This window comes from Armigeres subalbatus, chromosome 2, assembly GCF_024139115.2.
Source record: "Armigeres subalbatus isolate Guangzhou_Male chromosome 2, GZ_Asu_2, whole genome shotgun sequence".
In the NCBI taxonomy this organism is placed as follows: Eukaryota; Metazoa; Arthropoda; class Insecta; order Diptera; family Culicidae; genus Armigeres; species Armigeres subalbatus.
In genome coordinates, this window is record NC_085140.1 from 35,722,636 (window position 1) to 35,738,991 (window position 16,356).

Below are 16,356 nucleotides of genomic sequence, written 5' to 3' on the forward strand. Positions count from 1 at the left end.
AATCATGATTGATTACATATTTTGATCTAATTTTGCTGTAGATTACTAAACTGCATGATATGACATCAAACTGTGTACTTGTTTTGTTATCGGAAACCAATATCAAAATTAGTTTTCTATTTGCTCTCAATGACAGCAGGAATAGCTTTCGATTTGATGTCACAGTAAGACTTTTCTGCTATACGTTTTGTTACTCAACCGTTAAAACGACCAAAAAGATATCAAGTTAAGTAATAATAATCCATTATTTCACAACATTGAAACAAGTTATCGATTTGCTCTCAATCTTTGCTCGGATAGGCTTCTACCAAATAGTCTTTTCGGTTAAACGACATATTCGGCGAAACAACTTTCAGCCTTGTGATCTCCTTCCATATGGCTTTCTGCTGAACGCCTCTTTTCCATTCAAAATTAATTTCAATGGTAAATCCTTTGGATTTCAAAGAGAAATCCTTCGCAATTTACACACAAAGTTTTCTTAGTTTTACGGAGTGATTTTCAAAAATTCAAGTAGAAATTGTATGGGATTTACATGGAAATCATTGGTATCTTCACGGAAAAATCTCTGGTGTTTCAACGTGATGGATCAAGAAATTATACAGGAAATCCATTGAATGTTCAGAATTTCCACTTCCACTTCCAAAATTCTGCGGACATCTTCAAATTTGTATCGGCGTGGAAAATTATAGATAAGCGGCGTGACAATTTTTAAACGGCGGCGCGCCGATGCAAAAATGTCGGCGGCGGCGGCGTGCCAAAAACTGCCGGCGGCGGCGCACACCTCTACCTGTGTTCCAACTGGAACCTTGCCTTCTAATTTAAGATCACTTTTATTCATTTGTTCTTATTTTTATTATTGAACCGAAGTGTTGAAGCAATACTAAAGTAACAAGCTTTTATTGAAAAACTTCTAAACGATTCGTGTTTTGGAGTAACCTTTAACCTGGTATGACGCGAGGGTCGATTGTCTTCTATTTTATGTTTTTCTACTCACACATCAGGTCGCCTCACCAAACCGCACAAGCTCCTTTTCAGCTGATTTGGAATAAGATAATTATTTGCAGTGGCGTAGCCACGGGGGTTGTTTTGGACATAATCAACCCCCCCCCCTTCAGAGGCCAAATTTTTAGAAGATTTTTTTTTTCGAACCTTCTCGAAATTAAAAAATGTTCAGAAACTCCTGACTCCCAGTACTCAAGGCTGTTTATTCCTCTTTATCATGATATTTATTATCATAAATGGCGTAATCTGAATAGGCTATTAGATATTTTTTTCGATTTGCAACGTTTTTTTCGTATCTTTGTTTGCGTGTGCCTAGTGTTGTTATTTGATTGATTTTTCTAGAACGTTTTTTAGAAGCCTAAGTAACTTCAGTGGTCCAAAATGTTTAACCAAAGGTTATATAACATCTGACCTGAGGCTTGAGAGTGGACTATTCTCCCATGTTTTAACGACTTAAACTACTTATTAACAGCAATGTTTTTATAATCTTTATTAAATTGGCACACATCTGCTGATTTATGATATAATTCGAGCCCAAATACATAGGACTCTTTGAAGAAACATGTTCATAATCACGGGAAGTATATTTATTTACTGTGAACAGGTTAGTAATTTGAATATTAAACTTTTGTTCGATGCTGTTCGGTACATTCAAATGTTAGTGGGAGAGGAGTGCGGGAGGTGTGAGGTTGACCCGCGGAAGGTCCGGTGCCATATTGACTGCCATCGTGATACTCTTTCCAACTATGTCCTTAATAACTGAGGGAATGTTAATAGAATACTAAATTGAAAAGCAGGCCAAATTCCAGTTGGAATGTAGAGCCATTGAGGAAGAAAATGATTGCGAACTGATTCCCGATCGAATTAGACAAAAGTTTGCATTGCACTTCGAAATACGCCCCATTTCACGATTGTCGGTAGATACAAGGGTGTATACTAAGACAGTTGACTGTGCAACGATGCAGCGGACGGTTCTAGTTTTGGTAGCCACAGTAGGAGTTCTGAGCATGGCTCAACAAATAAAATGCAGATCGCCGAGCCGTTTCATGATTCCCGTATTCAAAGTAAGTACTTTATCAGTATTTCTCGAAAGAATTCCATTTGATTTTTATTCTGAACCAGGCAAATTGGTTCAAAGCCACCGAGTTTTGCTTCTCCCTGGGGATGCAACTTGCCATCACCAACTCAAAGGAGGACCACGACCGAATTGTGGATGCGGTAAAGGCATCGCCGATTTACAATGCGAACGACACGATCGTTTGGATCGGTGGGAGCGATCTCGCTGTGGAGGGCGATTTTTATTGGCACGCGACTGGGGTTCGTTTGGTGTACGCTCACTGGCAACCAGGTCAGCCGGATAACTGGAAGAATCAGGAGGATTGCCTTTCGATAGTGAACGTTTTATCGCTCGGATGGCGGTGGGTGGCCAATGACGGCAATTGCGAGGGGCTACACTATTTTGTGTGCGAAAATGTAGAGTGGATTCACAATATTAGTGTTTTTTGAAACTTTTAATAATGGGAATATTGATAAATTATATACATGCATTCAATAAAGTAAGTAGCATGATGTAAACAAAACGAGTTTGAAGAAATGAATGTGGTGCATTCGTAGGGTTTACAATACGAGCCACACCAACATGCTAAAAATTAAATAATACTCCGGGCCTTTGCATTTTTGGGGCCTCCTCATAATAATTGGTGACTTCAATGCCAAAAATCGTTCATGGAATAATGCTCAAAGCAATTCCAATGGTAACATTTTATTTGAAGATTGTTCTGCGGGATATTATACTATTCAATATCCCAATGGACCAACTTGTTTTTTTTCCAGTCGAAATCCTTCTACAATTGATTTAGTTCCAACGGATTCAAGTCTGCTGTGTGGCCAATTGGTAACTCATGCTGGCTTTGACTCTGATCACCTTCCTGTGACGTTTGAAATCTCACATGAAGCCATTAACAATCCGATCATCTATATGTTTAACCCTTATGTGAGTGACGATTTTTCCCACCGTAGATGGGTGACGGGGTACCCGGGTACCCAACCGCCGTACAATGGGCATTTATGTGTCTGTGGGTGTTTGTATGTGTGTATGTTGATGTGTATTGCTGCAGCATGTGTCTATGCATGCGCATTAGGGCAGTTCAAATTTCAAAAATGTTCGAAAATTCCAACTCCCATATGTCTATTAGCATCATTTTGATAATATAGGAGTCCTGGCAAAATTTCAGGCAATTCGGTGGCCATTTAGGAATGGCGCGAAGTCAATTAATGTTTATATGTAAATTTGCTGCCGCTAACCGCAAGTCGAGCACATCTGGAAAAACGTGCAAATGAGAAAACTGCTTGCAAAGTTTTTGTAATTTTTCTCGTCAAAAATTGTGTATAAGTAATTTTGATAAGCTCTAAACGTCACAGACCAAAGATTGTTTGAATATTTAATGGATCATAGTGGCTAGAAAGTGAAAAACTCACTTGCCGTGTTGAAAATCGCAATGTGACTGACTTGCGATTACTTTTCATCTCAATGAGAAAAGTAATCGCAAGTCAGTCACATTCCGTTGAGCAAAGCTTAAATTTGTAAAAAAAATTATACTGCTCTAACATCAAATACGGTGAAGCATGCAATCTGAACATTTTGAAACTCTTAAAGTTATTAAATATCTTCAGGAAGTACGCAATGGTTTCTTTTTAAAATATTTCTGGAATCTCAAAAGAGTGTTTGAAATTCTATATGAATTTCTGTAGAAAATAAAGATTGCTGAAATCTGCTAATGATTAATTACAAGTTTATAAAAAGTCTTAGTTGTAAATTCTAGCCAGTTTAGATAAAATGGGAGTCCATTGTAAAACCAAAATCATCCCTAAGTCCACATATCTTGTCCGAAATAAGACCCGGAACTTTAGATCATTATTGAACGGTCATAACATTTCTAAACAATTCGTAGCGATCCATTTAAATTTCTGAGGATTTCTGAAAGTTAATGATCATTTCTTGAAATTAGCGGCTTTGAATTTCTCTGATTCATGATAATAGTCTGCAGAATATATCTCATGCTTCTTAGGAATCCCGCTAGGGGAAAAGTGGGTAAAACCGACACCTTAAGGGCCGATGCCCACGTAGCGGTTTTTCAACGCCACGTGCACGCAGCGTTAAAATAACGCTGGTGTGCATCGGCGTGGTGACGCTGCGTTACCGCTTTTTCCCGGTGCACACCTGCGTCTTTTTGACGCCACGTGCACTCTGCGTTGAAATGACGCTACGTGGGCATCGAGCCTAAGCAACTATACAGTTTCCCAATCTATGAAGCAATTTTCCGGCCTAGAAATTTCATACAAGCATGCTTTGGCTCTTCATGCATCAGTCCATGAGATCTCAGGACAATATTTCTTATTAGAATTTGATTTATGATGAAAACGCGAACAGTCCATCTTCCAGCCCAACCAGCTGGGGTGCGGGTAAGATCGACACCACATGAGGGTAAAACCGACATATCAAGTCGTTATGGAATAGAACGTCAGAACAATTCTAAATGATGTTCCATCATAATTAAAAATGTTTAACAACATTCATTTTGATATGTGTGTGTGTGAAATTCATGTTTAGGGGTCACTCATAAACGATGGTTGAATAAAATTTTATATATTTAAAATCATCACCACACCCAACCAGTGGATGGCAGATTTTAATACAGTTCTGCATAAGAACCTTACAGAAACTGTATAATAATTGGGCATATACAATTTCGGTAGATTTTAATACAATTCTCTCTTAACTTTTCAAAAGGACCTAAGTAACATTTTTTTCATGAATTAATTTGAATACTAGAATCAATAGCTTTCATATTGTTCTGTTGATTGCGTTATTCAAATTAATTCATGAAAAAATGTTACTTAGGTCCTTTTGAAAAGTTAATCGAGAATTGTTGTAATGAAATACATAATACAGATTTGTATTATTTTAATACAATATTTGTAAGGTACACTGGGGGAAGTGGAAAAAGGGGGTAAGTGGAAAAATCGACACGAAATATTGGAATTGTACATACTTTACAGTTTTTACTACATCATAACGTTATGCAAGAATATACTTTGATGCTCAAACTAATACTATGTTGAAATTTGTATAATACATGCACTAACACGGTTAATGCTTGAACTACATTCATAAAATCTATTATTATTTGCACCAACTGTTCTTTTTTCGAGTGAATTTATATCACAGGTGACCATTATAATACAATTAAACTAATCCCATTCAATTGGTAGTAGTTTGTACCAAGAAAGCAAATAATTCAAAGATTTTACACTTACCCCAGGTATCAAACACTGCGGGGGAAGTGGATAATGTTCTAAGTACGCAATTTTTTCCTTCATTCCAGGGTTTATTTCGATAGCTGTGAATCTTAATATGTTCCTTCTTTGTTATCATTGCGATTCCAGAGGTGATTGGACTCATATAAATGAGAAAATGCCTTATTAATCCACCTATCGGTATTGATGCCTTTCACATGTTTTACATATGAAAAAAAAATATAAAAAAGTTAAAAATGCTGATAGGTAAATATATTGTATAATTCACATTAATTTTTATTCATAACAAGTTTCGCCGTTGAATGCAATTTTTTTGCGAACAAATTGGTTAAGCACAAGTGCTTAAGAATAGCTGATAATTTTGTACGTGCTTTGCGCACATACATACATACTAATACGCACATACAGACATCATATCAATTCGTTAAACTAAGTTGATTAGTTTATAACCCTGTGAGTCCCATTTTTCTTTTAAAAAGTTCATCTTTGGCGTGAACATATAGACTTTATGTACACTCAGTGTTCGAGAAGGCAAAACCAGCCCTCCCCTTGCTTTTACGAGAATTCCTTGAGGATCTATTCCGTTAAGGTAATGAAATTATTCCACAAAAGATACTCAGAGCAATTATCATATTGATTTTAGTTATATGTAACTCAGGGCCGGATTGATGGGGGGGGGGCGCGGGGGTGGGGGCGTGGCCCCGGGCCCCCACAAATCTTATGTACCAAAACCAACCTTTTTTGTACATTTTGGGGCCACCACATACCGTCGGCCCCGGGGCCCCCTTCCGGCTAAATCCGGTCCTGATGTAACTACTCATCACTATTGAAGATCAAGGTAACATGGGTTTTCCACTTACCCCATCCCACTAGGGAAAGTGGAAAAACAACTCCTTATTTTAAAATCTATTTCCATAAATTTCAAGCGAACAAAATGGTATGAATTACCACACAGCTGGTGCAAAATTGACTGTTTTTGATAGCCCATTTTGATTGAACGCATTTAAATAATTTAAACTGGTTTTACACTAATTCAAACATGCACTATCGATTTTTCCTTTTCCACTTCCCCCAGTGTACCTTATAAAAAGTTTACAGAATTGTATATGCCCAGATTTTATACAATAATTGTCAGATTTGTTTTTTGGGTGAACATATCATATTTTATTTAGTTTCTATAGTGGGTCGGGTGAAAAATATATAAGAATGTTAGTAACAAATTTACTAACTACTGTAAATATTGACCTACATTTGAATATCACTTAATTTAAAAAGTTGTTTATAGCGGCGATTTAATGCGTATGGAGCAGTTATGACAAGAAATGAAAATGACTAGTTCCGTAGGTGACAAGCTACATGTTTACAGTGGTGAAAATGGATCACAGAAGAATAACACTAGAGAACGGATTAAATATATCTAAGAGCAAAATAAGCCTAAAAATACGGTTCTTCTTTGAGCGCTATTGTTATCCGACCTGCAGATTTTCCTTGATGACTCAATATTACCCCCTAGACCTATTGTCACGACCAATGATGATATGGTATGTAATCAATCTATGATTAAGTTATATTCCCCGGCGCCTCGTTTTCCAATACTTGAATTATAGTATGCGAATGATGAGTCTAATAAAACAGAGGTATTTCGTGATTCGATGGCAGGTGTCGACTTCACCCCAACTGTTAACATAATAATAATGAGATACATGTGGATGTTTATGTTGTGTTCGGTCAAATCATCCGAACCCCTCGAGTATGAAACTACCCAAGCAACCAGAAGTTCAGATTTTACTTAAATTTACTCTTAACCGAACTAATTGGTTCACTATGGTTCACATCAAGTTCCAAGGATCCTTAACGGAACTTTAAAGTTCACTTAAAGTTCGGTTACATACAAAAAATTACTTAAAATGAGAGCTGATTAAGCCAAAATAGCCCTTCTTATCCGAACTTCTGGTTGCTTGGGTAGTGTAAACGATATCATCGAAATGATATATTCTATGATTTGTACCATGAAACTATCAATATATAGATCGTCCTCTTTTGGTCTTTGACTGTACTACAAGCAAGACGTGGTTTTTATTAGTTAAACGAAAGCATCACAATCCTAAGTATGATATTGTACCTAATGGTACTGATTTAACAGTGGCGACGGTGGATAAAAGTGGTATTTAAGTAATCTAAAACCTGAAATAGTGTGGAAAGAATAAATATATATTCTACTAAATCATAGCGGCAGAAGGATAGAGTAAGAGTCAGACCGGGCCGTGAGTGAAAGCAGGTGTATGCATAATTGAAAAAGCTAGACGTTATTAGCAGCTTTAAGTAGAAAACGCGTCTATTAGCAGCTTTAAGTGGAAAACGCGAGAAAAAGTGTGCTAAATAGTGACCGTAATTCCTCCCAACTGCGTGGAATAGTAAAATATACATTTTGCAAAATATCGTTGATAGCCGCGTGGCAGTAGCCGCCATTGAAACCGCCATTTCGTTCCCGGAGGTGTAGATAATTTCGATAGTTTTTTTTTTTCAACTGTATGTGGAATCTAAGCGGTCGGCGGAACTGTAGAGAAGGATTGTTCAGTGAGAGTCGTGAGAGTTTTTGTTCGGGGTACTAGTGGAAGAAAAATTATTCGAGTGACAATCATCGTAGTCTGTGTAGCAACTGTGCAGAGTCAGAGAGTTTCTCTGATTGACTCGATAGCAGCTAAGTAGTGGAAGACGAAATTTGCAACGGCGAGAACCTGCTGGAGCATTGCGAGAACGTACTAGAGCAGCTTGGAGCAGGAAAGATTTTAAACCAGAGTTTGGAGAGCGAGTACTGCAACACTTCGTAGACAACGTATCGCCACCTGACCGCCGCCGGTGTCGCACCAGCGTATAACATACAACGTATACAGTAAGATACCTACGAGTCACGTAAGTCATTCCACGCATTAACCGCACATTATTTTCAGGAGTTTTATTCTGACAGGTGATTAATTTATTCCGAAATGTCTTCCCTAATTGGTAGTGTTGATCATTTTGTATATGGATCTAGTTTTTCCAAATATATGGAACGCATGAACATTCTGTTTGCTTTAAACAATATTGCGGAAGGTACGAAGAAAAATTTGTTCATCACGTTAAGTGGTCGAGCAATTTTTGATGAGATAAAACTTATTTATCCTGAAACTGGTATTGAAGAAATTGATTATAATCAGATGATAGCTAAATTAAAGGAACGATTAGATAAAACACAGCCCAATATGATGCATAGGCATAAATTTAGTGCACGGGTTCAGGGCATGGATGAACCAGCCGAAAATTATGTTTTGGCTTTAAAATTGTTGGCCAGCCAGTGCGGCTTCGGGGCCCACAAGAATGAAGCGATTAAGGATAGAATTGTGTTTGGTTTAAGAGATGATGATTTGAAACATAAACTTTTAATGAAAGACAACATGACACTAGACGAGGTGGAAGAAATAGTAGTGAGAACAGAATTGGCTAAGCTGAGAGCTAAAGAAATGAGCGAACAAAATGAAGGGTACAAAAGTGTTAATTCAGTTAAATACCGGTTGGGACAAAGAGAAGATCGACATTTTGACAACAGAATGGGTGCATATGGTTTCAGGAATCGGTTTCGTAATAGAAGCTCTAGTAGAGAACGAGGAAATGGACAGTTTAATACCACCCCCCTGAAATGAGATGTAGTTCTTGAAGCCGTCTACCGATTGAGTGGCGCTAGTGTTGCCTTTCCTATTTTAAGCTCCGTTCATACTCCCGCGAGAGAATTTGCGATTGGCGCTTCGATGTTGCATGAAGAAGAAGAAGCAGAAAGATGATAATCAAAAATATTCGCACGGGAAAACATACGAAGAAATTTTTGAAACTCATCTTTGAAATTCTAGAAGCAATTAAATTAAAAACGGTAAGCAGTACGGGGCTAGACTTGTTTTCTACTGGACAATAAACACAATATTTCAATTTCAATTTTTACTCTGTGATATCATACTTAATACACAGTATAAGAAAAGTCCAACCCCGTACTGTTTACCGTTATAATTAGATTGCCTCTAGAATTTCAGAGATATCTTCGTATGTTTTCCCATGCGAATTTTTTTAAATATCATCTTTCTGCTTCTTCTTCTTTTTCATGCAACATCAAAGCGCCAATTAATCACACCGAGAATCACGCAACAATGCAATACATCTCGTTGAATATAATTTAACAATACAACACATGCCGCTTACGCATCCGATTTCGACATACTGACTTCGTGTGTTTATTGCTTAACCGGCAATGTTTACATCCTGCAGCACCATGTTTTCGGCTTCAGGCGAGTTGTTCGTGGATGACAGCCGTTTCATGGAGGTGTTTAATACCCGATTTAGTGAAAATAATCGATATGATCATAGGAATTCTTATGAGCATGAGCATGAGCATTATGACCGCACAATTCGTAGTTGCTACTCCGTGATTGACTGAACTTGCAAAATTGTACAGAGAACACAATGAATGGGGCTTGGGGTTAGCTACCCATTCTCAATGTACACGTTTCGGGAGCTCAAATATTTAAAGTCAATAACGGCGCCGGCCACGTCCTTACGGTCATATAGGAATGGAAGGATTGTTAGTCCGACTCTCGTTGCTACTAGAGACCGAGTATACCTCTGCATCTCCACGATTGTCTTGGGATAGGATTTCGTTTTAGTTACAAAGGATAATTTATCTGGATTCACTTTGGTAAGTGATGCGATCTATGGGATGGGAAATAACACTAATATTTTGGCCGACCGCGCGATCGTTCAGCTGTCCAAAACAAGAGAGATCACGCACTGAACTGTTTAATTTTCATTACCGGCCGCGCAATGCAGAACACAATACTTCGGCCGACCGCGCGATCGTTCTGCTGTCCGAAACAAGAGAGATCACGCACTGAACTGATTAATTTTCATTACCGGTCGCGCAATGCAGAACACAATACTTCGGCCGACCGCGCGATCGTTCTGCTGTCCGAAACAAGGGAGATCACGCACTGAACTGATTAATTTTCATTACCGGCCGCGCAATGCAGAACACAATACTTCGGCCGACCGCGCGATCGTTCTGCTGTTCGAAACAAGAGAAATCACGCACTGAACTGTTTAATTTTCATTACCGGCCGCGCAATGCAGAACACAATACTTCGGCCGACCGCGCGATCGTTCTGCTGTCCGAAACAAGAGAGATCACGCACTGAACTGTTTAATTTTCATTACCGGCCGCGCAATGCAGAACACAATACTTCGGCCGACCGCGCGATCGTTCAGCTGTCCGAAACAAGAGAGATCACGCACTGAACTGTTTAATTTTCATTACCGGCCGCGCAATGCAGAACACAATACTTCGGCCGACCGCGCGATCGTTCTGCTGTCCGAAACAAGAGAAATCACGCACTGAACTGTTTAATTTTCATTACCGGCCGCGCAATGCAGAACACAATACTTCGGCCGACCGCGCGATCGTTCTGCTGTCCGAAACAAGAGAGACCACACATTGAACTGATTAATTTTTATTACCGGCCGCGCAATGCAGAACACAATACTTCGGCCGACCGCGCGATCGTTCTGCTGTCCGAAACAAGAGAAATCACGCACTGAACTCGATATGATCATAGGAATTCTTATCAGGATAAACACAGAAATATATATCAGGAAAGGAGTGGAACTAGATTTGGAAATCCTCATTCTACTGTTATTTGCAATTACTGTAGAAAACGTGGACATGTTAAACGCAATTGTTTCCAATTACAAAATCGTAAATCTGTAAATTTCATGAATGAAGAGCAGCCAGATACTTATGATTTCAAACGGTTACGATTGGAAGATTCTGACGACGAAAATAACGAGTATCCGTGTATGATGATTTCGGTGAAAAAGCACTTTAGCGAACCTTGCATTGTTGATGTGTTCATAGAAAACACCAAATTGAGCATGGAAATTGACTGTGGAGCGGCTGTTTCGGTTATTAGTTTTAAAATCTATCAGAAGTATTTTGCACATATGCAAGTTTCACAGTGCAATAGTCGTTTGGTTGTAGTTAATGGGCAGCGTTTGAACATATTTGGAGAGATTTTGGTAAAGGTATCTATGAACGATAAACAACATCTGGTGTCCTTAATCATACTTGACGGTTCAAGAAGTTTCGTTCCGCTGTTTGGAAGAAATTGGTTGGACATTTTCTATCCATGCTGGAGAAAAACATTCATAAACCCACTGAGCGTCAATGTTGTTAGGGATGAAGTTCAACAACCAAAATTGGAAGGTAAGATTCAGTCTAACATACGGTTACGATTTCCTAAGATCTTTGACGCAGATTTTTCAAATCCAATAGCAGGGTTTGAGGCAGACCTCATTCTTAAAGACGACAGGCCAGTCTTCCGCAAGGCATATGAAGTACCATATAAAATCAAAGATAAAGTTATAGAGCATTTGGATTCCTTAGAAAAGCAGAACGTAATTACCCCCATTCAGGTTAGTGAATGGGCATCTCCAGTTATAATTGTAATCAAGAAAGATAACGATATTAGAATGGTCATAGATTGCCGAGTTTCCATTAACAAACTAATAATTCCAGACACGTATCCTCTCCCATTAGCCCAGGACATATTTGCCTCATTATCTGGGTGTAAATGGTTCTGTTGTCTTGATTTGGCGGGGGCGTACACACAGCTCCAACTTTCGACAAGATCCAGGAAATTTGTTGTCATAAATACTATCAAAGGATTGTATACATACAATCGATTACCACAGGGTGCAACATCTAGTGCCTCAATATTTCAGAAATTGATGGATCAAATTTTGGTTGGTTTGAAGCGTGTACGTTGTTATTTGGATGACGTACTCATTGCAGGTGAAACTCAGGAAGAATGTCATAAAAATTTAATTTTAGTACTTACTAGACTTGAAAACGCTAACATTAAAATTAACTACAAAAAGTGTCTGTTTTTTGTGAAATCTCTCAATTACTTGGGACATTTAGTAACAGAAAATGGACTTCTTCCTGCACCCGAAAAGTTGTTGACAATTAAAGAGGCTAAAGTTCCAACAGATGTATCTAGCTTAAAAGCATTTTTAGGTCTAATAAACTACTATGGAAAATTTGTTCCGCATCTTTCTGCAAAATTGAGCTGTTTATATGCGCTATTACGCAAGGATACAAAGTTTATTTGGGACGAAATATGTCAGAAAACTTTCGAAGAGAGCAAATTAGATTTGATGAATGCTAATATTTTAGAGTTCTATGATCCAAAAAAACCGATTATCGTAGTATCTGACGCATGTGGCTATGGGTTAGGTGGTGTAATAGCTCATAAAATTGGCGAAGACGAAAAACCTGTAAGCTTTGTATCTTTTTCATTAAATAATGCACAAAAAACTTACCCAATTTTGCACTTAGAGGCTCTAGCGATCGTGAGCACAGTTAAAAAATTCCACAAATATTTATTTGGACAAAAATTTACTATTTACACAGATCACAAACCTTTAGTTGGTATTTTTGGAAAGGACGGGAGAAACCAGATTTGTGTGACCAGATTACAACGATATGTAATGGAAATGTCCATTTATGAATACGATATTTATTACAGACCATCGTCACAGATGGGGAACGCAGATTTTTGTTCTAGATTTCCTTTGGAACAAACTGTTCCAAAGCAAATAGACTGTGGCGATATAAAAAGCATAATTTTTTTGATGATTTCCCTCTTGATTATTCGCAAATCGCTGTTGAAACCAAAAAGGATTGTTTTCTTTCTAAACTTGCTAATTACATTGAGAAGGGTTGGCCAAATAAATTAGATAAAAACTGGCAGCCTGCATTCTCTTTACGGTATGATCTGGAAATGGCGCAAGGTTGTATTCTTTACCAAGACAGAGTCTTCATACCTGAATCGCTCCGCATTCCAATATTAAAGTTCATTTTTCATTTATTTAGTCTACATCTATACAGATAACACTGAATCAACAATTTGACGCCACAATACACGGTTCGAGGCCGCATCTCTCCATCCTCGAATACGCCCCACGCTCGCCAAGTCGTTCTGCACCTGGTCTGCCCATCTCGCTCGCTGCGCTCCACGTCGTCTCGTACCTGCCGGATCGGAAGCGAACACCATCTTTGCAGGGTTGCTGTCCGGCATTCTTGCAACATGCCCTGCCCATCGTACCCTTCCGGCTTTAGCTACCTTCTGGATACTGGGTTCGCCGTAGAGCTGGGCGAGCTCATGGTTCATTCTTCGCCGCCACACACCGTCTTCTTGTACACCGCCAAAGATGGTCCTAAGCACCCGTCTCTCGAATACTCCGAGTGCTTGCAAGTCCTCCTCGAGCATTGTCCATGTTTCATGTCCGTAGAGGACTACCGGTCTTATTAACGTCTTGTACATGACACATTTGGTGCGGTGGCGAATCTTTTTCGACCGCAGTTTCTTCTGGAGCCCGTAGTAGGCCCGACTTCCACAGATGATGCGCCTTCGTATTTCACGACTAACGTTGTTGTCAGCCGTTAGCAAGGATCCGAGGTAGACGAATTCCTCGACCACCTCGAAGGTATCCCCGTCTATCGTAAAACTGCTTCCCAGGCGGACCCTGTCGCGCTCGGTTCCGCCCACAAGCATGTACTTTGTCTTTGACGCATTCACCACCAGTCCAACTTTTGTTGCTTCACGTTTCAGGCGGGTGTACAGTTCTGCCACCTTTGCAAATGTTCGGCCGACAATGTCCATGTCATCCGCGAAGCAAATAAATTGACTGGATCTGTTGAAAATCGTTCCCCGGCTGATACACCCGGCTCTCCGCATGACACCTTCTAGCGCAATGTTGAACAACAGGCACGAAAGTCCATCACCTTGTCTTAGTCCCCGGCGCGATTCGAACGAACTGGAGTGTTCGCCCGAGATCTTCACACAGTTTTGCACACCTTCCACCGTTGCTTTGATCAGTCTGGTAAGCTAATATTAAATAGCAATATTAAAGTTATTACATTCTAATCACAATGGTGTAGTCAAAATGAAGCAAACTGCTCGCAGGTGCGTATTTTGGTTAGGCATGAATGGTGATTTAGAAAACTATGTAAAACATTGCCAATCATGTTTAAAGACAGCAATACATCCAAAAATTATATGTAACACATCATGGACCCCAACAACTCGACCATTCAGCCGAATACATGCGGACTTTTTCTTTTTTGAATCAAAAACCTATCTGCTGGTAGTGGACAGCTTTTCAAAATGGTTGGAAATAGAAATAATGAAGTATGGGACGGATGCTAGCAAGGTAATAAAAAAGTTTACAACAATATTTGCGCGTTTTGGAATCCCGGATGTCCTCGTCACTGACGGAGGCCCGCCATTCAACTCAAATCAGTTTTGTTCATTCATGAAGCGACAAGGCATACGAGTTATGAAGAGTCCTCCATACAACCCTAGTAGCAACGGTCAAGCAGAGAGAATGGTAAGGGTGGTTAAAGAGGTTCTCAAACGGTTTATTTTAGACCCTCAGACAAGATCTCTCGATATAGAGGATCGCATTAATTTATTTTTAATTAATTATCGAAACACCTGTTCTTCGGACGACAGATATCCATCTGAAAAACTGTTTAGCTTTAGACCAAAAATATTGGTTGATCTTTTACATCCTAAGCGCAGTTATAAAGAATTTCTCGACATTCCTGAAAAAAAAGAAAAACTTTACACGGACAATAGTACGCCCTCCCAAGATCCTTTCATCAAGCTGGCTTTAGGGGATAAAATATTATATAAAAATAATGATAAGCATGCTTTAGAGAAATGGATCGATGCAATTTATGTTAAAAGAGTCTCACCGAACGTTTTTACGATTTCTATTGGCAGTCACACGATCAATGCACATCGAAACCAGCTTCGCATAGTAAGACCACGACCGACTGCCACCAGGATTCAAATTCCAATACAACGAACAAAGCGATCGCGAGAAAATAGCTCAGACGAGGAAGAGTTCTTCGGGTTTCCGGATGTACCAGCAGTGCCAGAAGGTAATCAGTGCAGGCGTTTTAAACAACTGAAACGCAGTCCTATCATTACTCGGAGCCGATCGAGAACAAAACAAAATGACAACGAAGATGGGTCTAAGTAAGTCACATCGCAGCAGCAATGATGGTTTCTTCGCATCATCGTTGAGTCCGGAATGTAAATCGAAAAAGAAGAAGAAAAGAAAATCAACGAAGAAAAAAGTGCCAAATTACCGTGAAAAATGTTAAAGTAGAGATTGCTTTTCGAATAAGACAGAAGTAACAAAAAGTGCTGAATTACTATGAATAATAATTGTTAATGAAGTTATTGAAATGATATTGAGTGAATTAATTGAATGTTTTCGAATATTTAACTATAGCTTGTTCATGTTAATCATGATTTCGATTGCTAAACTTTATAGATATATATATATATATATAGATATGTTCGAATGAAAATTGTAATCGCTATGTAATTCAGAGTTTCCTCTTCAGGGGGGAGAACTGTTGTGTTCGGTCAAATCATCCGAACCCCTCGAGTATGAAACTAGTGTAAACGATATCATCGAAACGATATATTCTATGATTTGTACCATGAAACTATCAATATATAGATCGTCCTCTTTTGGTCTTTGACTGTACTACAAGCAAGACGTGGTTTTTATTAGTTAAACGAAAGCATCACAATCCTAAGTATAATATTGTACCTAATGGTACTGATTTAACAGTTTATAATTAGAAAAGTTAACTATTTTTCCACAACATATACAAAATGATGCTCAATTATGGATCAGAGATGGATTAAATACTGAAAATCAACAAATTATTGTCGAAAAAGCTTATACACCGATGCCAAAATTTTACATAACTCATCTCCTCAATGGTGATCAATGATAATTGTCTGTTTATTATGACTCTTACACGTCTCCGCCAGTTACAAAATGACTAGAAATACAGGAAATCAAACGTTTATTCAAAGTGTGTTGAAATTCTGTTGGATAATCACTTAAAATCAGAGATTTGAGGTGGTGTCG

The 16,356-nt window shown here is 38.8% G+C and overlaps 2 protein-coding genes across 2 annotated transcripts; both read left to right on the forward strand.

Moving 5' to 3' along the window:
• Positions 1–1,841: 1,841 nt before the first annotated feature.
• On the forward strand, positions 1,842–2,651 carry LOC134214224 (lectin subunit alpha-like). The gene is made up of 2 exons (XM_062693628.1): positions 1,842–2,066; positions 2,125–2,651. Exons 1-2 carry the CDS (start codon positions 1,962–1,964, stop codon positions 2,506–2,508), a joined length of 489 nt encoding a protein of 162 aa, XP_062549612.1. The 5' UTR covers positions 1,842–1,961; the 3' UTR covers positions 2,509–2,651.
• An 8,409-nt stretch (positions 2,652–11,060) lies between these two features.
• On the forward strand, positions 11,061–15,635 carry LOC134214225 (uncharacterized). Its single transcript, XM_062693629.1, has 2 exons — positions 11,061–11,808; positions 15,186–15,635. Exons 1-2 carry the CDS (start codon positions 11,110–11,112, stop codon positions 15,291–15,293), a joined length of 807 nt encoding a protein of 268 aa, XP_062549613.1. The 5' UTR covers positions 11,061–11,109; the 3' UTR covers positions 15,294–15,635.
• Positions 15,636–16,356: the final 721 nt, after the last annotated feature.

Bases quoted from the DNA above. Each gene is read 5' to 3' on its own strand.
- LOC134214224 (XM_062693628.1), top strand. From the start codon at position 1,962: ATGCAGCGGACGGTTCTAGTTTTGGTAGCCACAGTAGGAGTTCTGAGC. The intron at 2,067-2,124 runs GTAAGTACTTTA...ATTCTGAACCAG, and splicing joins TCATGATTCCCGTATTCAAA to GCAAATTGGTTCAAAGCCAC.
- LOC134214225 (XM_062693629.1), top strand. From the start codon at position 11,110: ATGAATGAAGAGCAGCCAGATACTTATGATTTCAAACGGTTACGATTG. The intron at 11,809-15,185 runs GTTAGTGAATGG...TTCTATTGGCAG, and splicing joins ACGTAATTACCCCCATTCAG to TCACACGATCAATGCACATC.